The 23875-nt window shown below is 31.4% G+C and overlaps 1 protein-coding gene across 1 annotated transcript in view; it reads right to left on the bottom strand.

The window, feature by feature from the left end:
* Positions 1 to 766: 766 nt before the first annotated feature.
* Positions 767 to 23875, bottom strand: part of bib (MIP channel family protein big brain) — a 259882-nt gene continuing 236773 nt past the window's right edge. The window contains exons 4-7 of the mRNA XM_075355918.1: positions 16383 to 16451; positions 12169 to 12277; positions 8146 to 8286; positions 767 to 5151 (exon numbers count right to left, since the gene is read on the bottom strand). Coding sequence (XP_075212033.1) covers positions 4310 to 5151; positions 8146 to 8286; positions 12169 to 12277; positions 16383 to 16451 — 1161 coding nt within the window. The 3' untranslated portion in view covers positions 767 to 4309. The remainder of the gene's footprint in view (positions 5152 to 8145; positions 8287 to 12168; positions 12278 to 16382; positions 16452 to 23875) is intronic.

Below are 23875 nucleotides of genomic sequence, written 5' to 3' on the forward strand. Positions count from 1 at the left end.
ATAAACATTTAATATTTCAATCGAGATTTGTTTTCATAATAACATTTCTTAGTGATCATGTAGAAATTATGTAGGATTTTTCTCCATTTATTTTGCTTTTTTTTGTTTGAAGCTAGTATTTGTGGGTTACCTGAAATTTTTTTTAATAAAAAATCAGGTATTCTCTTTTATTTTGAATAAATGGAATTATATTGCATATTTAATATAAATTGCTCTATTATTTCTTAGTAATGATTTTATCATAGTATTTTAGATATTTTATCAGTATTTATGTTCTATTATACTTTGTTATAACAATATTCTACAGTTTAAATATTATTTCATTATTAATTTTGTTTAATTATATTTTAACAACAATATTTACAGGATTCTCTAGATGTGTAACAATAATATCATGATTGTCATCATATTTATTTATTTAATTATTCCATCATACATGATATTGTGATTGTTAAATATTTAATTTTATTTTCTATATTACTAACATCATTGGTAAATACAGTAACATTTAATAACTCATAGTTCACATCATAATAATTGTATGAAGAAACATTAAATTTTTACACTCTATACAGTTATTAATATTAAATATTAATTTGTTTAAAGTATATAAATGAAAATATGTACATATATTATTTTGGCACAAATTAATATAAACTAAGGTATATTATTTATTATTATTATTATTATTGTTATTATGATCTAAATAAATATATATATATATATACAGTATAATTTATATCATTGACGGCCATTAATTGTTTAATTCTCGTATTATTTTTTTATAACAGAAAATGTATTTTTGTTATTTTAGAATAGTTTTTTGAAACAATAATGACAATTGTAATAACAAATTTATCAGCAGTATTAAAATTGTTTGATTCCTGATATTTATTACATGTCTTAATCTTTCATCTGGAAGGTTTGAATTCCAGTCAGACTTGCACTTTTTTATGCGCAACCAAACTTCATTTCACTTAATAAAAAAAAAAACAAAAAAACAACTGAAATTTGGTTAGATGTAGCTATAATTCCAAAAAATGTTTTTAAAATTATTTTTTAAATAATTAAAATGAAGCTATTTTATTTATTTAATAAATAAGTTTTATGTAAATACATACAATAATTAAATTTATAGACAGAATGAAATGATTAGAATAGTAATTTACCAAAACTTTTTTAAATAAAACAAGGTATGAAAGTTATGGAGTGATATGTTATCAGAAATTTGTGACAATCAAGTCACAATTAAGTTACTATAATTTTTGAGAATAATTTTTAAAGAAATAAGCAGAATAATCAGTAAATGTATAAACAAATAGGTTTTTTGTTGTTGGAATACATAAATAACCAGATTATTTGTAAAGTCTAGAGTACCGTTCCCAGTTAGGATCTTTTTTTACTTTCTTTTTCTGTTTAGCTTACGGAACCACCATAAGGTATTACATCAGAGAGTAAATGAGAATAATTTGTATATCTGTAAATGAAGTGTAGTCTTGTACAGTCTCAGGTTGACTATTCCTGAGATGTGTGATTAATTAAAAACCAACCTCCAAAGAACACTACGATCTAGTATTTAAATCCTTATAGAACTTACTGACTTTTACTAGGATTTGAACCTTAGAACTGTCTCAATTAGGGTCTATCATTTTTTTACCTACTGTTCTATTCAACTTATCTTCCTAGTTAAATATCTCTAGAACCATATCAGATGTAATTATAATAAAATTAAAAAAAAATAAAGTTTATTTTCATATATCTTCTTATATTTGGAAAAAAATGTGATATCTTATCCTTAATTGCTTTAAGTCTTTAGTAAACGACTGAAGTGTTCAAGAAGTTTGACTACCCACTGAGAGTCATTGTCTTAGAAACTAGACAAATATGTGTCTTATTTATTTGTATTGTTATTGGTTCCAAATTTCATTTTAAACAAATTTACATTAATATTATAGAATATCTCTTTTATAAAGTTATGATATCAGTATTTTGCTCCTTGATCAGTAATCAGTTTCTTGCTCCTAATGTCACTTTTACCATTTGATCTTAACAACCATTTAAAATTTTTAATATATTTCGCTGGAATTTTACACTTTGATTTTCATGTTTTAGTTATTATAATCATACTTATTAATATACGAGGTGCGACAATAAAGTAATGAGACCGATTTTTCTTTGCAAGATGTGGCAACCCTGCAGCTTGTGTAGGCACACCATCTTTGACCTTGGTCTATAAGCTACTTCTAGTCCAAGCGGCACATTGATGCAACTGCTCAGTCGTGAGTTGTGCTGTACATGTGTTTGTGTCTCTCGTCACAGAAATGAAACCGCAAAATATTGCGCAACGGTATACTATTTCTTTTTGCGTTAAATTGGGTGAAAACGCGACAACAACTTATGGTAAGCTTCAGAAGGCTTTTGGAGAGGAGGTTATGTCAAGAGCTCAAGTTTTTCGGTGGCATAAAATTTATAGTGAAGGCAGAACAAATGTTGAAGATGAAGACCGCAGTGGGCGACCATCAACCACACGGACAGATGTCAACTTGACCAGGGTGCATGAAATCGTACGATCTGATCGAAGATTATCCGTGAAAATGATTACAGAAGAACTCAACATCAATCGAGAAACGGTTTGTCTAATATTAACTGAAGATCTTGGTATGAGAAAGATTTGTGCAAAAATAGTTCCCAAAAATCTCACACAACAACAGTGAGAAACATGGAAAAATGTGGCAACCGATCTGTTAGAGCAAACGGAAATCAATCCAGATTTGTTGAGCCGTATTATCACTGGTGATGAAGGTTGGTTTTTTCAATACGATCCAGAGACAAAACGCCAAAGTTTGCAATGGTGCTCAAAGGGATCACTCAGACTAAAAAAAGCTCGCATGTCAAAGTCAAAAGTGAAATGCATGCTTGTGTGCTTCTTCGATTCCAAGGGAATTGTTCATAAAGAGTGGGTGCCTCCTGGACAAACAGTTAACCAATATTGTTACAAAGAAATTTTAGAAAGACTTCGTAAATGAGTTCTTCGTGTCCGTGCCAACATTGCTGATAATTGGATTCTGCATCACGATAATGCGCCATCCCATACTGCTCTGTCAGTTCAGCAATTTTTAACCTCAAAACAAATTTCAGTACTACCATAGCCACCTTATTCACCAGATATCGCTCCGTGCGACTTTTTTCTATTTCCAAGTGTCAAAATGGCGGTCAAGGGATACCATTTTCAAACAACACAAGATGTCCAAAAAGCTGTGATGAGGGTCCTGGAGGATATTACAGAAGATGAATTCCAGAAATGTTACCATCAATGGCAGAAGTGCTGGAATAAGTGTGTGCAATCAGAGGGGAACTACTTTGAAGGAGACAACACTAAACATGACTAAAACGGTAAGCAACATTTTTTTTCACATCAGTCTCATTACTTTATTGTCGCACCTCGTATATATTTTTTCTATACCTTTTCTTTTAAACAATAACAGCTACAGCAAAAAGAAATATAATTTGATGATAAAAGATAGTATAACAAAAAAATATAGGATTCATTCAGACACATGGTATTGAAGCTATATGGAACTCAACAACCATGAAATATCATTGGGATCCCAAACTGCACCAACAATGTCTGGTCAACGTCAGTTAATGAATTGTAAACCTCATTAATTCAGCATTATTTTATTCTACTTTTCTTATGTATTTTATTCAGTCTGATTAAATTTTAATTAATCAAATAATATTATTTTAATTTAATTTTTGAAAATCACGAGTTCCTACAGCCCTTTTAAGTTACATCTAATCTGCTAGAGAGATTGATTTCAATCCAAGTTAACTGAAGTACTACAATTCATTGCTTATTACACATAAAATAAAACTCACAATTTACTTTAAAATTTATGTATGCTGTTTTATAACTGAAATAATAGGATTTATCAAGCAAATCTGAAAATAAAACTGTACATATTTAATCATCAGATAATAAGTATTAACATTCCAAAAACAAAAAAACACATCAAGACTGATATCTTAATTTCTTCATTAAATATATATGTATAAAAGCTTGTCTAAGGTCAAAATAAAAAATAAAATAAAAATGTCCCTGAAGTGTAGCAATTCATTCTTATTATTGTCAGTTATTTAAGTGTATATATACTGCATGGAATGCATTACTATATTGAAAACAATAGTACATAAATGCCTTGAATTCTAATATAGCAAACTTACGCTGTTTGTTTAGTTTTTATACTCTGAGGCACCGAACATTATTAATACTGATTGACTTTGGCAAGATCAGAGGTAAAGGCTGGGGTCAGTAATGTGGGTTAGGTGAGTTACGCTGGTTATGACTATGGTGCATATAAGGAGGTGGTGGTGATGGTATGCCAATGTTCTGCTGTGGAGAATGATGGTGGCGATTAGGTTGAATATGATAATTAGAACTGCTCTGAGAAGCCTTTAAATGTCCATAGGTTCCACAGCCATTACGATTTTGTTGTTGTTGCTGTTGTGGCTGTTGCGGCTGCTGCTGCTGTTGTTGCTGTTGTTGTTGTTGTTGTTGCTGCTGCTGCTGCTGTTCTTGTAATTGCTGTTGCTGTTGTTGTTTCTGTTGTTGCTGAAGTTGCTGCTGTTGTTCTTGTGGCTGCTGCTGCTTCTGCTGAGGCTGTTGTTGATTAGTTGTTCCAGAATGATAAGACCCATATGAAGAATCTCCTGAATCTTGTCGCCTTGTACCATAAACAGATTCTGGACGGCCAGGAATTTTTCCATATACACCTCCTCCACCATTTATCACAGGTCTAACACCATAAACACTTTCATTTCCTAAACGTTGTTGATTTTGTTGATTCTGATTTGCTGCATTAGTATTTGCACTGTTATTACTTGCTGTATTTAATCGCATAGGATACAAGGACTGAGCTGGCACCAATGGTCCAGGTCTAGGTATTACTCCATCTCTGTGAACAACAGGTGGATATCCTGAAGATTTTGTGTATACTGATTGAGAACGATTTAGATTTGCTCTTGTCAATGGTGGTGATTTTGTATAAAGTGACTTAGTGCCCCCATACAATGATTCCATTCTATCCAGCTTACATGGTGGAGCTGAATATAAACTTGCTGAAGCTAAACTAGCACAGTAAGCATTACCTCCTGTAAAGACAAAAAAAAAAAAATGTTAAATGTTATAAATACTTATGATATAAATTATACAATATCTTTAAAAACATGTAATGTATTTCATATCGTACAATATAATATATTTTTTAAATAATGCTTCACTTATTTCAGGTTTGTTTGGAGAGTTCTCAGCCTGATACAGAGATGGCATATATATGACCAAATGACTATAATATTTGTCAAGTGTGACCCTTTAGATGCTGTGCTGTGAAATTTCAGGCACGTACATTTCGTTGGTTTTTTGTGGTGATTAAGTACAGCAAACAAGTTTTGACATTTTCAAGTTATTAAAAAGTACCTTGTTTAAAAGGCTTAACTTAACACATGCATGTGTGTGTGTGTGTGCATGTGCACACACATATTTATACAAAGAGTTAGATTCTACTTTAGAGGTTTTTCCTCAATGTTTTTAATGTTAAAAAAGTGAGCTGCTGAATTTAAACTTGGTTGTCGTACTTCAATTCAAGAAGATGAATTAGGAATTAGAAAATGCATTAGAACAGCCAAAAATCACTACAACTGATAAAATCATCACAAAAATCCAAAATGATGTATTAAATGATCATCAACTAAAGGTATGTGAGGTTGCTGACATTGCAAATATCTCTATAAATAATTTTTGATACATTTTACATGATGTTTTTGGTATGAAAATGCTTTTCACACAGTGGATACTGGGTTTGTTAACATGTGATCAAATATGCATTTGACTGAACACTTCTCTAGAGTGTTTAAACTTATTTAAATGTGATGCTGAGTTACTTCAATGTTTTATAACAGTAGAAACATGGATTCACCATTACACGCAGTGATCAAACAGTGGATATGAGCAGGTGAAAGTGTGTCAGAGAAAGTAAAAACCATTCTGCAGAATAAGTCATGGCTATAGTGTGGAATTCCCATAGTGTAGAGTTCATAGACTACCTGAAAAAGGTTGGACCATCACCAAGGAGAATTAAGATTTGTTACTCAAGTGATTAAAGGGTATTCAGGCTAAACATTCATATCTGACTAAAGAGAAAGTGCTATTTCATCATGATAATTCGCCTTCACATATCTTAGGTTATTGTTGCGATTTTTTGTGACTTATTCTTCAAAGGGCCTACCATATTCACTGGATTTAGGTCCTGTTGATTACTTCCTCTTCCTAAACCTAAAGAAACGGCTTGCTGGGTGAAAATGCTCAAATGATGACATCAAAGCTGAGACAACCACTTATTTTGCAGAATTGAGCAAATTCTATTGTACTGAGGGTATTATAAAGTTGAAGTTATTGCTCTAAATGTACTGAATTGCAAGGTAATAAATTTTTGAAAAATAAAAATAATTTCTGAAAACCCTTTTGTTTTTTCAGGCCAATAACATTCCAAACAGCCCTCATACCAATAAAAATTATAAATATTTCAGTTTGTTCATTTTTCTAAATAAACTGAATGAGCATATAGATAAATTTACATGTACTTAATCAAATAATTGATTTCTTACAATGTATAAGAAAGATAGAAATCTACAATAAGTATTCATTATGCAGTGCTTGCTTTTTGGAGGTACATTAACATACCATCTAGACTATGCTGTATAACAACTTGGTAAAAATCTTGTTTAGGATGAATTAAACAAAAATATTAATGTTAATGAATTTGGTAGTACAAAAAAAAAGTCTAAAATCAGAGGAAATACACTTCCTTGGATAGAAAAAATTGACTAACACTCCAAAGTATCAATAGAAAAAAATATGCATGAAAATAAGAATGTAAGGGGTAACTTTAGATAAGACTAGTTGGGTAGTTTATCAAATCTGGATTGGGTAAGGTAAGTAACCATACCCAGTCAAACATTTTTAAACGTACCTTTTTTGTGATTAACAGATGTTTAAATTGTTAACAACTTTCCTATATGTACAATTACTTGATTACTTGTAATTTCACGCTAAATTAAAAAATGTAATTTGAAGGTCAACAACAATTTCTATTAATAGACTATTATTAATTACTATCAGAAACTGTATAAACAGCACAGTAATGAAAATTATATAAATTTCTTTTTGATCAAGCATCTATGGGAGTGGTTAATAAAGTAAAATGTTTAACTAATTGTTAAGGTAATGTTGGTTTTATGTTGTTTTAACTTAAATTATAAATTTTAGTTTTATAAAGTCTTAAGTACAAAATTTTACATTAAAAATATCCTCTATTTTCTTTGATATAGAAAAAATATGCTTAAAGTAACTGATATCATAACAACACAAAAAAATAAGAATAAACTGATTTTTAACACATTACGCCAGTTACTCTGGTATTCACTCAGTGAATGGCAGAAATTTGTTGTCATGCATTTAAGCATACACACTTTTAGTATATCTTATTGAATTCTTTTTTTTATACTTCAAGTATAAAAAGTTCTCTGTTATACTGAAAATTTGTTAAGTTTCACATTCCAATGATGATTTATGGATTAAATATTAGTGTAAGCTATCAAATTAAAGAAAGCCAATAATATAGGTAATTATATTTCCACAAAAGATTTTGCAGGTTTGAGCTAAAGGAACATACCTAATTATATACATAAACTGATCAACAGGGTTAGGATTTCTAGAGCCAGTTACTCAATAATTAATAAATTATTTTTGCTACAGGAAAAAATAAAAGCAATCAGGACTAAGTAAGTAATTTTTGGATTAAATGGAGAAAAGTTTTAAAACTAATACTGCTTATGACTTATTGAGGAGGAGCTTGAACCATGGATAAAAAAAAGAAAAATAAGTCCTAACAGTCTCCTTTAATTGGTAATTGGTAAAAAATGTAGTAAATATCTAAGAATACCAAAACAACAGAAAAATTAATTCATTAAAAATTAGATGGTATTTCAGTAAACCATTATATTTGAATACTAAAATTAAAAAAAACTTGTGTGTATTAACAATGTTAAGATAATAATATTGCATTTTAAGTTAAACAAATTATTTACCAGTTGGTGAAGCAGGAGTCAAGGTACCAGCAGCTCTATATAGATCACTACCAGGTGGTATAGCGCGCAGTGTATTGTATGTTGATCGGGGTTTCTCTAATTCATCATAAGTATCTTCATCTGAATGAATGCTAGAAGAATCTAAAAGAAATAATAATAAAAAAAAAAAATAAAATAATGTAAATGGTTTAATTAAATAAAAAATTTATTTTAAAATTATTTTTGTTTCATAAATACAGTACACAGAACTTGTTAAGTTAGATATAAAGTTTATATTTGTATTTATGAAGTATAAAGTACTGATAATATTTAATCTACGAAATGCATGTATATACTTTATATATTTCACTATTCTTCTGTAATTTATAAAATTTTCTTGTTATTGTCATTATTAATACTCACTGATTTAATGCATAACTGATTAGCATCATCATCATCAATTAGCTTTCCAATGATTTAAAAAAATTCATATTCAAATCTAATTAAAAATATAATAACATATTAATTAATATACTTGAATGAATATGAATAGCCTACCATTACCAGTGCACTGTTGCTGTAAAGAGTCAGTTATACTCCCTTAGAAAAAGTAAACCTAAGTTTTAACAAAAAAGGCAAAAATGTTATTTGACTCAAAACACTATACAAATTCGGTAACAATTGTTTTGTGCACTAAATTATCTTGAAATAAAAAATGTATTATTGTATTCAGCTAAACAAATTCAAATGTGGTCATAGTGACAAAGGAAATAGTGAACTAAATGGAAATACTTTATCATTACTAAAGTGAGTTTAAGCATTCATAACAAACTTAAAAAAATAAGATTAGATTCATAATTCAATCCAAATCTATTTTATTCTGTGTACATTCAAACTTTACTCTTTGTATCTTACCAAAATGAGCTGATTTTAAAGATTTAAAAAAATACCTTTTTGTATCATCATTGCTTAGAGCTGTTTTGTTACCCGGATGTCACTCAGACTTTTAAAGTATGTTCACACACAATATAAACAAATTAAAATTACAGAGAAAAATTAAAAATGGATAAAAATAAAAATTTGAGAAAGTCTTGGCTCATGCTTTTAAAAATGCCTCTATGTAATTTTGCTGTATCATCTTTTTATTCTTTTATCAAAATACATGTTTGTATTTTTTTTATTTCTTACAAATTACTTTTTCCATGTAAGCATAATTTTTTGGACCAATCCATATTTTAAATAAAAATTTAAAAAAATTAAAATAAAGTCTTTAAAATAGAAGTGCAAAAGTACAGGTTGGATGAAAAGTCCTTTACATGTTAATAGCATAGTACAGTTAGACATGTAGATAAACATTGTTATGAATATAAAAAAATACAAAAACCAGTATATTTTTCTGTTTTTTGTATTTTTCTGTTAAGCAGATTGAATCTTTAATTCCTGCCATAAGCTGAGTCCTGCGCATATCACTTCAGTTAGTGTGGGACGAACATGGAAGTCTTGAGTTAAACCATGGCAGATACAAGTGCTTTTACTGTTGAGCGCTTGGTGGCTTCTGTTGTGGGTTCATGAACATCAGAACATAATGAAGACAATGACTTAAATTTGAGGGACTTCGCTGTGTGGTTTGGAAAGCACTGACACAACCAATGTTATTCACATGGGAGAAGAAAACCTTTGCGATGGGAAGTGTTCTCGATGCACCACATAGCAGAAGGCCTATGACATTTACACTGAAACTTGTGTTGCTATGGTGGAATCAATTGAACAATCACCAATGAAGTCAACCCATAAGTGGTCTGCAGAATTACCCAGGCATCCTGCGATTGATTATGCAAGACCACATGCAGAAAGACTTGAATGTTTCATCTTTTCGGTCATCCTCAGTGAATGAGTTGAGTGATCATGACTTGGAACAATGTGTGCATGCATGTGAAATGCTGCCTGCATGCTTCCCACATGCAAGTGATAAAAAAAAACATTCTGTTTTCTGACGAGTGTGCGATTTATTGTAGCTCATGAAGTTGTAACGTCTTTTTTTTGGGCAAAAGACAATCTGCACTTTTATGAGGAAATTGAGTGCAATCCGCTACATGTTTGGCCAGGAATAATGGCAGACCATCTGCTTGGACCATATTTTTTTGATTCTTCTGTGAATCAGCACAGCTATCTTCATATGATTAACATGTGGTTGTTTTCAATATTAATGGCAAGAGGAATAGCTGACATCGTTACAATTCAACAAGACGGTGCTCCACCACTTTGGCTGTGAGTGTTCGCACACGGCTAAATGAACTGTTTCCAACCAATGGATTGGATGTGGATCATAAGATCTTTCAGCACTACTGCCTTGGCCTCCACAAAGCCCAGACCTCTCCATACCGGACAATGCACATGGGGAAAAATAAAAGAAGAAAATGTTTCTAAAAGATTATCAACTGAAAGACAGAGTTTGCATGGCACTTGTAAGGATCACCCCTGATATGCTGCAGCAGATGCACACAAGAACATGACGACGCATCAACCTTTGCATTGACATAGAGAAGTGCACACTAATGTTGTTGATAAGTGAACCTTGAACCTTTGTAACAATGTTATTCAAAATAAATGTTAATGTTCACCAGACATAAATGTTGAAATATACTGTTTTTTGTATTCATAACAATGTTTACCTGCATATCTAACTGTACTATGCTATTAACATATAAAGAGACTTTTCGCCCACACTGTAATGTGAGATATTGGTATTCAGTTTTAATTTTATGACAACTTAAAAAGTTAAAGTTAAAAAAAAGTTGAAAAATTAAAATTTAAAGAAGAATTTAAAACATAAACACATAAAATATAGTGTTGCAATGCATAGTTTGTATTTTACGAACTATGTGGGTATGTTTTATAACAAAAATAAAACATTCCCAACTTTTTCCTGGTACAAGTTTAACGTTGGCAGTTGTTCTATCTTTCGGTACACAAGAACAGCAGAGGTCTTGTTTAACTTATATTAAAACTTTCAAAATGAAAAGATATTATTTTTTATTTTCACTATGTTATTTTAACATATTTTATTTTATTTTTTAGAGATTATTTTATGTGGCATTAAAAAGTATTTTCTATTATTGGAAATTTCTAATTAATAGGACTGTAAATTGATAGCACGTAACAGCACAATTAATAGAAAGAATAGCACTGTAAATTAATGAGCAAATGTGTCATTAGATTTTTTTTGTATTTTGTCTAAAATTAAGAAAAAGATTCACAGTTTAAAATAGAACTATAAAAGCTATAAAAAAAACAACATTATACTATGTATTAGTATGTATAATTAAGAATATATGAAGCTTTGACCTTGCATCAATTAATAAAATTCTGAATGAAAGAAGTGTTTTTGAACTGATAAAATTGTGTATAATTGAAAATAATATAATTATATGTATATTATATGTATAAAAAAACTGTATGTATTTGACATAAAATAACTCCTTATTTTATGTCAAAATACTTTTATTTGTAATATTGGGTATTAAAATAAAATTATCTAGAAAAGTAAATTTCTTAAAACTATAATTTTTAATTTTTTCTTCTCTATAAATTAAAAATTTTACTAAAATGATGACTGAGTGGAGGTTGAATGAAAATCATCAGCCAGTGACCTAGTCTTAGATAAGTAGTAGAAGAACCTAAACTCCACTTTTATTTGTTTTCTATTTTTTCCTGTTGAACAATTATTGAGTTTTGAGATACCAAATATTTTGTGGATCTCCTCTCATATTACAAAGTCAGTTGAGGTGCTATTAATAAATTAATTATTCAATAAACAACAACAAAACATATCAGCTGTATTATGGATTGAAAAAAATGTTTAATAATTTTTATAAGTCATAATTTACTTACTGCCATCATTCTAATCTCTGTTTGTCACTACTCTCTTCTACCCCAACCCTTATATAATATAACTTTTTAAATGAATAGTGTAATGTAATTCATTTTAATAAAGGTTGTATATTATAAGTAAATTAAAATAAATGATTATTACAGTAATATCACCTCCATCAATTGAGTCCTTTGACCTTCTGGTATGCCTACGAGGATTAAAGATAAATTCATAAATGAGTCCTGCTAAGATACCTCCAAGTATTGGACCAAACCAGAAAACCTTTAGGGGAAAAAACAAACATTAATTTTACAAGTTAAAAATTAATCTAATGTGAAATATTTGTTTTCAGATAATACATTAAAATATCTCAAAACCAAAATAAAATTAATTGCTATAAAAAAAAGTTTCATTTTTAAATTAAAACATTGGTTTTTTACTCTAAATTTATAATTGTGAATTCTTTCTTTTAATGTTTAATGAAATATTTGTGAATTTTAGTACTTAAAAATAATTAAGTCTGATACCTTGCAAAGAAAATAGTTTATGAGTTTTATATAAAGGATTCAGGGTATTGAAAGTTCTAAATGGAAACAAAAAACTTGGCTAAAGAAGGAATGAGGAGATCTAAAAGGGAGCCTTAAGAGGAAAGAAGATTAAAGAAACAACACAAGTAATAAAATAAGACTTTTATCTGAGTTAAGGGTATAAGAAAAAAATAACAGGAAGAACATATAAAAAAAATATTGTTAAGATTCCAATAAATGCATAGCAAGTGATGGAGGAGGAAAGAAGATATTAGAGGTACTTAAAGTTTAATCTTTAATCTTTCCCATCAAACATAATACAAACATCAATACAACAAGTATCTTTAGATACTTGTTGTTTTGATGGGAATGATATAAAAGAGAAAGAAGTGAAAGAGGCTGTTTAAAGAACAAGATTGAAGGAAGAAAGGCTAGATAATATAACCTCAAGCTGCTTATCTATGAGGAGAATACTAGTTATGGTGATGACATAAAATTTTCCATAAGGCATAGCAAAGAAAATTATTTCTAGCCATTGAAAAAAGAACATTGCAATACCATAAGAAATTCAACACAATACAGAGTGAAACTTATTGTACTAATCCCTATTCTCACTAGTACAAAACTTTGCGCACAAGATACTAAATATAATTAAGAAAAGGCTGGAAGTGAGAAACACTAGCCCAAATTAGAAAATCCCATCAATGGATAGAACAAATAACAGATCAAAATGTATACTTTGCATTTTTAGATGTGGTTACAGCCTTTGATTTAGTGCAAAAGAGGAAAGTAGAGAGGGGCTTTAAATTAATCACACCTCAATAAAACAAATAGTTGTGATAAAGAATGTCTACCGGATGGTAAATGGTATGACTGCAGCGATCGGTAAAGATTAGCAGAATGTTTAGAATGGATAAAACAGTTTATAGGGATGAAAGAGGGAGATAATTGAGCTCCGTGTTTGTTATTTTCATAGATTTCATTGTAAAGGAACAAGCAACATTATAAATTTGGTTATTAGAATTTATAATCAGTCTATATACAATCACTTGTTTATAGAGATGACATTGTACTAGCAAACTGTAATCTAGATGATCTTCAGGAGACATTGTTGGAGAGGAGTATTAAGTTGGATGACATGAATATAAGGGAACAATAAACAGTGAAAATGGAACAGTTAATGAAGAGATTAATAATATATTTAGAAACATGAATAAAATCTATCATTACTTATATAATATTTTTATGAGAAAAATTGAAGTTCATAGTGATACTAAATTAAAATTACAATTGGTGTATCTTCTAAAACTGTTATGGAGCTAAAACATGAGTATAAGGAATAAACAGGAAAGCAGAGTAAGACTTAAAAAGAAAGTATTTAGGAAGAATAATGGACAAAATAAGACTGAATTGAGTTAAAAATGTTAATATCAGAGAGAAGGTGGACTGGTCTCAGTGATGAAGTAAACAAAGAATATGCTTTAATGGTTAGAACATATAAAAGAAATTAAAGTAGGTTGAAAGAGTTTCTTACAAACAAAACTGAAAGGAAAGATAAGCTGTGAGATACTCAGATAGAAGGATAGAGTATAGTGAATTGCAGGTCGGGCAGGAAGAGGGGAAAGGATTGATAGTACTACTTTTGGAACAAAATGTGTTTAAAAACTTGAAAGACGGCTTAATATGGCAAGGCAAAAGATTAAAAAAAATAAATCTGTATAAAAGATTACATAAAAATGTAATCATTCCTATTCAGATATGGATCACACAAGGTAATAATTTAAATATAATTCATTGCCATGAGTATAAATTTAAGCATTTTGTAAATGTACTCTCATAAAAAACCCAGTAAGTATTGCACAATATTTAATAAAAGTTTTATTTTTATTTTTGTACAGGTATTTCAACTATATATTATAAAAATTTATTGTTTAATTTTTTTTAATCAATTCAGTGATATCAGCAATTCAAAACAAAAAATAGTCTGTATTTTAATAAGCTGAAAAAAATATATGGATTGTAGAAAAAAAAATGTTAATAAAATTAATTAGGAAAATAAATACTGATAATAAAACTTTGTGTTTTTAGACACTATTAATTTTACTTGGGAAAGTAAGATCCAGAAAGATATATAGCCAAGATGATTAGATGAATATCTCTTTATAACTTAACATAAAACTTAGATAGTTTTTTTATATATGTACACAAGGCCAACTACTAGATAATAACATTACATAGCTTGTTGTTTAGTTTCTTTTTAAAAATAAATATTTATTAAGTGAAACTGTCAAATATGTTATATAACTGAAACTAAACACCTGTTGTAGCATAGTTATATAAAATATGTAATACATTTTAATCAATTTATAAACTTAAAAGTATTTTATTGAAATTATGAATAAATGAATTCCTTATAGGATAAAGAAAGGGAAATTTATTTATTATTCTTGCAACATTAAAGCAGCTTTTTCATTATGCAGAGATTTTTTTTTATGTATATGTTCATTGCTGTTCTGTAGAGTGGTATAAATTTCAGTCGTATATTTACAATTCTGAGGTTGGGAATGAGTTTCTTTAGGCTTTAACGTGTTCTCAAGTGTTTTTATAGTCTGGAGGAAAGATAGTTTGTTACAGCAAATCAAAATTGTTAATAAAAAAAATCACTAATCAGAAATGTGCTGCTCCCATCCTGAGTAAAGATCTCTAATCTCCTGAGGAACTGTAGGAGAAATGAACACATACTCTAGGAGAGTCCTGGAAACAACTACACTACCTGTTCTAGTCTTTCTCTATTGGTCTGATAGATGTAAAAAGCCTGAGATCCAAGAGTGCCTAGTCAGATTTAATTTCTCTAAGAGTAATGATGTTCATTATACAGCCAATTCCTGTAGCGAACAGGTGAAGATATCACTTTTATTGCTGAATGAAAATCATCTGCATTTTGGAGGACTTGATAAAGTCCTCCAATGTGTAAAGTTTTTGATAAAAACTGATACACACTTCAATGTTAGATTAATGAAAAAGATAATGGGAAACTAGTTTTTTCACATAATTAATAAATCAGCCGTGGAATATTTATTATTCTTGAGAATAGCTGTCTCATATTTGGGAGTGACTTGTATCTCATGTCAGGTCGGATATAATAATTTTATAGATTTTAATAAGCACACGTAAAATAGGCATTATATTGTTCTATGATATTTATGTTTGGTCCAATTATTACAATTTGGCAGTTGGTCTTGCCCAATCTCACAAAGAATATTCATGAGGGAGTGTCATTCACTGAACTCAAGTGACCAGCACACACACACACACACGCAGCATCACAAATCCTGATTCCTTTTTTTAAAAATTCATTTAAAGAACAGTATATTTGATTTAAAACTTTATTTTTTAATTACATAATTTTCAAACAAACATTTTGAAAATCCAATAAAATTAAGAGAAAATCATAATTAATATGACAGATACATAAATGAATAGGGTAACCTGACGTTATGTTATGGATCAATGAAACATGTAATTTTCTCAACAATAAGTCAACGAATACTTTAATATGAATTACAGAGTTAAGATAAATAATTATATTTGGTTACATAAGATGTAATTTATAAATAATATTTTGATACTCATTACTCAGTGAGAATGTTATAACACAAAATATGTATGACCTCTATTATAAGTCATAGGTTAAAAATCACTGCATGGAGGTCAAGAAGCATCATCACATTTTTAGAAGCGTACGTGTGAGTGTGTGGTGCTTTAATGACAATGTGCATGAGGAAGATAGAGTTTGTTTCATATATAATTATGAAACAGAACACTACTAAAACATGATAAATGTAGATATTTACACTTACCCAGTGGTTATCCCATTTATTCATAACAAATGCTGGTCCTAATGCTCTTGCAGGATTAAGATAAGGCATCTATAAAAAAAAATCAAAACCATAAATGTATTAACATGTGCTATATTTCTCTAAATCTTTTACAATTATGTCATAATATACAGTATCAGGATTTTATAACAAGGGTTGAATGTAATATTGTAAAATACAATAATTATCTTGGCAAGAGTGGTCTGAAATTATTTTTTTTTTTTAGAAATCACTGCATTTATCATATAATTGTAATTAAATAATATAGCATTAATCATTAAAATAATTAAAAGAATATCCAAAATTTTAGTAAGAAAAAAAGTTTATCTTTATTAATAATGAAAAATAACAAATCTGTTCATATATAACTTTTGTCATTAAATTAATCATAATTACCGTTTGAATATTTTGTTAAAAAAACTACTTTAAAGTTTAATGCTCACTTCTTAAATTCATTCACATGGAGATCCAATATGTCTTTCTAAAAGCAGAATGAAGGATGTTAAAATCTAAAAAATAATTAGAATAATAATAAATGAAGCATTTAACACACACAACCTTACTGAGGATATGCGATTACCTGAAATGATTTCCTCATCTTTTATATTGCACAAGTAACCTTTTATCATATACGAGTAATTTGTATGTGAACAAAAAATAGCCAGAAAAGAGAATTAGTGGGAAGAATTTTCAACCTCTTAAAAAATTATATGAAACGATCCTGATTCTATCAGAAGAGCCACCTAACAAATTTTAAAATGAATGGAATAAGATGTAAATAGTGAAAAATCTTTTAAAAATTATTGTATTATTAAGTTTATAATACTTCCCTTTTATTTAATTTAACACCATATTTACTTGCGTATGACGCACACCTTTTTCTTTCATAAAAACCAAAATAAAATTTATGGAAACACAGGATTTCCAAATGAGAGCCCAATATCTGAATTTACCATTACATTACATGTTGTACAATGTACTACAGCGTATGTAAAATCTAAAGGCGGGTCACCTCTACTTGCCTCCTCTACAACACCCCTTTACCCCGTTAGGAACAGATGCTACTGGTAGCATGAAGAGTAGACCTCAACAAAATGATGCAGATTTATATTTATTATTTTTATTTTTTATAATTGTTTATTCTACCATATTTATTTATTTTTGCTATTATTTGTTTATTTAGATTTGTCATTTAATTTTATTAATTATTTCATCTGTTATTTATTTATTCTACTGTATTTATTTATTTGAGCTACAATATAAATTATTTTGTATGAAATCATTTTATGTTTTACGTTGATAAAATATAGTACGAATAAACGTTTTAATTAATTAAATTAATTTTACGTTTATATAGTACGTACTTAAATAATAATAATTTATTTAATAATAGATTTAATAATGATTATAATTATATTACTTTTACTCACGTTTCTTTAATACTCTATTTGTTTATATGTATCTTTGGTACAATTTAATATTTTTATTTTGTAGTTTTGTAGGCCTACAAATTCCAAAAGAATATTAGTTATTAGAAATAATTTTCGTAAATAACTACCCCAAGTCAAACATCATAACATTATAGCCGGTAATAAATAAACAACTAATTTCACATACTTTCGTATTGCGTTATTATTACTGTTTATTAATGGTAAAACCTTAGTTTAACATACTTGAAAAAACATATACTTTCAACAAAAAAAAAAAAAAATAAATAAATTGCTTCATATACATCTTCGACAAAATATTAGGCCTAAATAATTTAATTTGTAATAATAATTCACCAGAAAATATTTCGTTACTCTAATAGTAGTAACGTCATAATTGGATCATGTGCAAGTCATTGAAAATTATTAACTGTAACTTTTGGAATAAAGTACTTCATATGTACACTCATATTGACAGTACTAGCAGATGGGAAAAATCTTCCACCATCTATTATATTAAAAAGAAAAAAAATGTCTTTCAAAGGGTGAAAAATCACCTGCTCGTGTCAGGAAAAAGGATGGATGGAAACGTGCTAGTTTTGGAATGGTTTTTCGCCGAACGGCTTCGTGCCGAAAGGCACGTTATAATTTAAAACCTTGTGGTGGCTTTGAAAAGGGCCGTTTTTTAGTTAGCTCTGAGAAGAGCTGCTGGGTCCGGAAGCTGGTCACCGGCAAAGCCGACTTGGCTGTAGTCGGGTAGTTGCGGATCGTCCATTGAAATCAGACCGGACTTCCCCTCAGCGGCAGTTTGGTCTCCACCACAGCGTAGCAGTGGTGGGCCCCAGAGCCCCGCAGTGTCGGGTCGGCGTCGATCGTCTTTCGCCGGCGCGGCCGAGGCAGTTCTCCCCGAGCGATCCTACCCTAGACCGGCTCCTTCTGCTGAGTCCATCGACCAGGGCGATTGAAGCCCGGCAAGCTGGAGCGGGAAGGTAGCGTCCGCGTCCAGCAGTTCCCTCGGCGGGCCGACCAGGCCTGCTGTTCCGGGGGGATGTTGGCATCCACCGGAAGGTACCACACGTTGAGGCGGCCAGGGTAATTCTTCTGTCTTCTTCCATCTTCTTTATCTTCTTGGTCTTTTCCAGGTGGTAGTCGACGATGAATTGAAAATTTAATCTCTTGTATGTTCTCTTATTGGAGCTTCGAGTGGTGGGGCTGCAGCACCGCTTTGGTAGGAGAACTGCGCGGTCATCTGCGTGGCGGGAGTGACCCGGTGCAGGCGCGTACGTCTACTGTACTTGCGCTGACATCTGAGGTGCTACCGTTGCCGTCAGCCCATATTAAGTTATGCATATATGTGGTAACAGGATAAAATGTGTGTGGGAACAGCAATCTGGTGCTCATTATAAACTGAAAATTATGTTAATGAGGGCCAGTTTCCGTGGACACGTATCTAACTATGTGAAAAAAAAGACTTGAAGAAAGTAAAAGAGTGTAAGTTTGCATTATTACTGGAATGACGTCATCACTACAGCCACTCGATGTTTAGTTGGCCTTTCAAAGCCCATTTGAAACATTTTTATTTAGAGTGGATGGTGACTACAGTCCATGAAACGATTCCTACAGGAAGACTGAAAAAGCCGAGTTTTACATCAATATGACAGTGGCTGTATGGGATATTCAAATTATTTGTTTGTGAAGAGCTTCAAGAAATCCTGAATTTCTAATAGGAAGTGAAGACTCTGCCATACGGGATGACAAGACGATCAGGCCTCTTCTGAAGTTGCAGATTCTAACGGCGATAAAAATTAAAAACAGCTAAGAATTCGTCTTCAGATTTACCATATTAATGTATTTACTTGCTCGTCTTTTAAAATGATCGTATGATGTTGCTATTATACAGTCTTTGATCTTTCTTTTTGTTTCAGAAGTGCATGTTATCCTACGTGTATTTCCGCATTTTTTACATCCCGTCCTTTTTGTATATAATTTAGTATTTATGACAATTTAATTTTAATTTAATTTAATTTTAAAGTGCATATTTTAATATTATATTTTATTGTAAAAAAAATAAATAGAAATCAAACTGGTCATTTGCCGGTTTTTTTTTCTCAAAAACTACACCATTATTTTTCGGCTGGGCGTCTTACGCGAGGGCACTTCGTACGCGAATAAATGCAGTAATTTATTTTAAACCTAGATATTTTCCAGTATTGAAATGATTCTTGTTACGGTTTAAAATTTTAACAGAGTATTTTTCTGTCACGTTTCAGCTTGTTTATTTTTAATAAAGTCAAATTTCTAATACACGTCATGTTCACTTGACGCTACATAGATTTCCTCAGAATTAAATTTTCTATAAAGTTTGTTAAAAGATTTTATTTATATTCTGGGAATTTAACAACTTTATTGTATGTTGAACCTAAAAAATTGTTTTGTGATACCAATTTTTTGTGTTTGACAATATTTTTCTGAAAAATTACAAGATATTTGGAACATACTTTATGTAGCTTTTCATGTAAAAAATCATCAAATTTATCCCTTACTTTAAGTTCCAAGAACTTTAGTATGGCTTCAATTTACCCTTTGAGCAGAAATCAGGGTGAAATTCTTCAAGCTATACCTTGAAAATGAAGCCTGTTTTGAACCCGTGTTTACATGAAGTTGTTTCTTTATTTTCCCTTGTAGAATATGATATAAAATAATTTCAGTTTTTTCTTGAATAGAAAAATAGAAATATACTATATAGAAATATATATAATATTTCTATTTTTCTATTCTACAAATACAAAGGACGAAAACTAAAAACTCAAACATCTAGAACATCTTGAGACACTGAAATTTATAACTTCAAACTTATATTATTGACCTATACTTCTTTCTCCAGTCATTTCTAATATATTCCCTCTAAATAAGTTAACCCACCATTTTTTTTACTGCAACACAGTAGATTCTGAAAATCTAACATAAAAGTAAAAATTGTTCATCAAGAAAACTTGCTATCAACTGTAAGAATTTTTATTAATATAAATTAAAAAAAGAAAAACAAATAAATTTTGAAAATTTAAACTTGAAATGATGGTGTTTAAAGATGAATCTAGTGTAAAAAAAATCAGAAAGAAACTAGTGTAAAATTGTTGGAAGAAAAGTAGGTTTGAGGTATATACAGACATCAAGGATTAGATGATTGTGAAGATTCAAAACTCAAAAACTGAACATGAATGAAAATGCTTAAGAAATATGTATGTTGAGTAGTGTTGTACATTGAGGGCAATATTATTATTCTACCCTGCATTCTATAAATCCTTTCCATTCTGTACAAAATTCACGAAGTGACTGATAAAAAATTTCTGGGTTTGGATATAATCTTGAAATAAGAATTAAATTTGTTAGCGATTGAGATTTATACTAAATATAATGAAATAATTGAGTGATACATTAATTTATGTATTATCAGATACCCAAACAAAATTCTTAATGAGTTGAAATTGTCTAGAGAAAATTTTAATCTTTTATTTTAACTATTATGTGGTTACCGAGTGCCAGTTTGGTTTAATTCACCGTCTTACTAAGAGAGTGATCCAGGACTACCTATACCAGAGGAAAATCCTGGCGTCGGCGGCAGATAGGATCGAGTTTCTAATGAAGTGTGGTGTGCCCCAGGGTTCCTTACTCGGGCCACTATTATGGAATCTAGTTTACGACGGCTTATTTGACTTGGGTTGGCCGGAGAGCATAAGTTTCGCCGACGATGTAGCGCTGATCGCAGTGGATAGGGAGATCCAAAGACATAGAGAAAACGAACAAAGCTAAAGGAATAGCTTAAGGGAAAGGGGCTGAACCTCGCAGTTAGAAAAGAGAGAAGTTATAATCCTTGCGGGGAGAAGGAAACTCTCTCGCATAAGAGTTAAGGTAGGCGAGGTTGCGGCGGAACCAGTAAAACTGGCCAAGCAACTGGGTGTCTAGATGTTCTTTGGACGAAAGTTCACCAGGCTCGTGGAAGAAGTGGTTTTAAAGGGCGAAAGGACAGTAAAGGCCCTCTCCAGACTGATGGCAGATATAGGGGGCAGGCTGTTATCAAAAAGGAAGCTGCTTACCACGACGTTGTCGTTAATCATACTTTTCGCGGTTCTTGTGTGACACCGCGCCATGCAGTGCGAAAAATGTGAGACAGGTTAATGGTGTGATGAGGCAGTTAGCACTCCGGATTGCCTCTGCATACAGGACGGCGTCCATGGAGCTGGTTTTTGTCATCGTAGGGGTGCCGCTTATTGAATTAAAGGTATCTGAACGGGTTGAAAGGTGGCACCAAAGAAGAAGAGTGTGAAAGGAATTTTCCAAGGTGGCACCAAAGAAGAAGAGTGTGAAAGGCTTTTTCCAAGGTGGCAGGTTAGTCGAGTGTGGATACTTAGCCTGAGTGGACGTGTATTTCTAGCTCTGCGTTTTATGCGTTTTTGGCTTGGTTTTTTGCGGCATTTTTATTGGACAAGTAGTGAATCATTTCACGATAAGGATACGGACAATTGTGTTAAATTTTGTGAATTTTGGTGACCGGACTGTGCTGTAATTACGTTTTTTAATGTTGTAACCTTTTTCTCCATAAGAGCCAATGTTAAATTGGCCGTTGAGGTTAGTGAAAATAAGTTAAGTCAATAGACAAGTAACCACAAGTTTGTGACGTCACAGCTGTTGTAGTAAACAACTTAGAACATTTATCGACAAAATAAGTTATACTAGTAGAATTTTTTTTCTAAGTGTTTGAGGCTCTTATAAAGGGGATTTTCCTTTCCTAATAACTCCTTCCCTGACCAATATTTTCCAAAATCCTTTCGGACCAATACCTTCCATAGACCCCCCATCCCCCCAAATTGTTTTGGGGGACACTTTTGGTCAGATACATATTCGACCGCCCCAACCACCCAAATTTTTCTGAGAACAGATTCAGGATCATACATTTTCCCACCCCCTTCAACTCCCCCATCACCACTACCCAAACCCCCACCAACACCTCCGAGTGGGGTATCTACGGACTTGGAATAGAGCCGAGAGTTCAATAAAAATACTGGTGATTTTTTTATTCCTTCCCTGTGGAAGAGAGGATGGAATTAAGTGTTTCCGGGCCTTCTGGCCCCCCAGAGAAGAAAGGATGGAAGGCATCTAGGAAGGACTAGATAAACACCTCAAATACTCCAGACATGTGGCCATGATGTGTGACAGAGTGGAAACAACAATCCGTGCCATGCGAGGTCTCTTTGCCGGACAAGGCATTCTACGTGCGTCGAAGAGGCGACTTATCACCTCGGTGATAACGTCGTCTCTGTTGCACGCCGCCCCGGCGTACCCGACCGGAGCAGCTCTCGGAGTGGCTCTTGGCTATGTCCGGAAACTGGCATAATTTTGCAATATTTGTAAGAGCAGTTCTCAGAAAAAGGTGGCAAGTTAGATGGAAGCGCATCACTGTTGGAAGGTGGATCTTCCTTGTTATCCCTAACATTACAAAGTAGATCCCTCGTGAGCATGGTAAGATATATTTCTGGTTGACTCAGCTCTTGACAGGTCATGACACGTTAAACCCATATCTAGCCAAGAAAAAGAAATGATCGGACTCGACATGTTCCTGCTGCAAAAAGGAAGATACTGTAGGACACACATTCAAAGAATGTGGTAGGTGGACAGAGAAAAGGCAACAGTGTTATGCGACAGCAGGTTCGTTGAATGCCGAAAATTTAATAGATAAGCTGCTGCTTATCGAGATCTCATGGCAGGCGGCAATAACCACCATTAGCAAAGAAAATCTGCGCACCAAGGCGGCAGAGGATAGCCAACAGCATTAGCTGTTTTCCATGAGGATAGAGGCTAACATTTGGATAAGGAGGTAATTGGGGACTCTTAGGGATTATCGCTGCTGTTGAGATTCCCAGAAAACTCTGAACCGCAAGAATACAGCAAGAATTAACTACAAGAATTCAGCATGCTCGTGAGTTACGCTGCAAGGCAGGAATCGGGGCTGTTGTAAAAGAGACAGGTATCGGGGGTTTTTTAGTCAGTGCA

Source organism: Lycorma delicatula, chromosome 1, assembly GCF_047948215.1.
Source record: "Lycorma delicatula isolate Av1 chromosome 1, ASM4794821v1, whole genome shotgun sequence".
In the NCBI taxonomy this organism is placed as follows: Eukaryota; Metazoa; Arthropoda; class Insecta; order Hemiptera; family Fulgoridae; genus Lycorma; species Lycorma delicatula.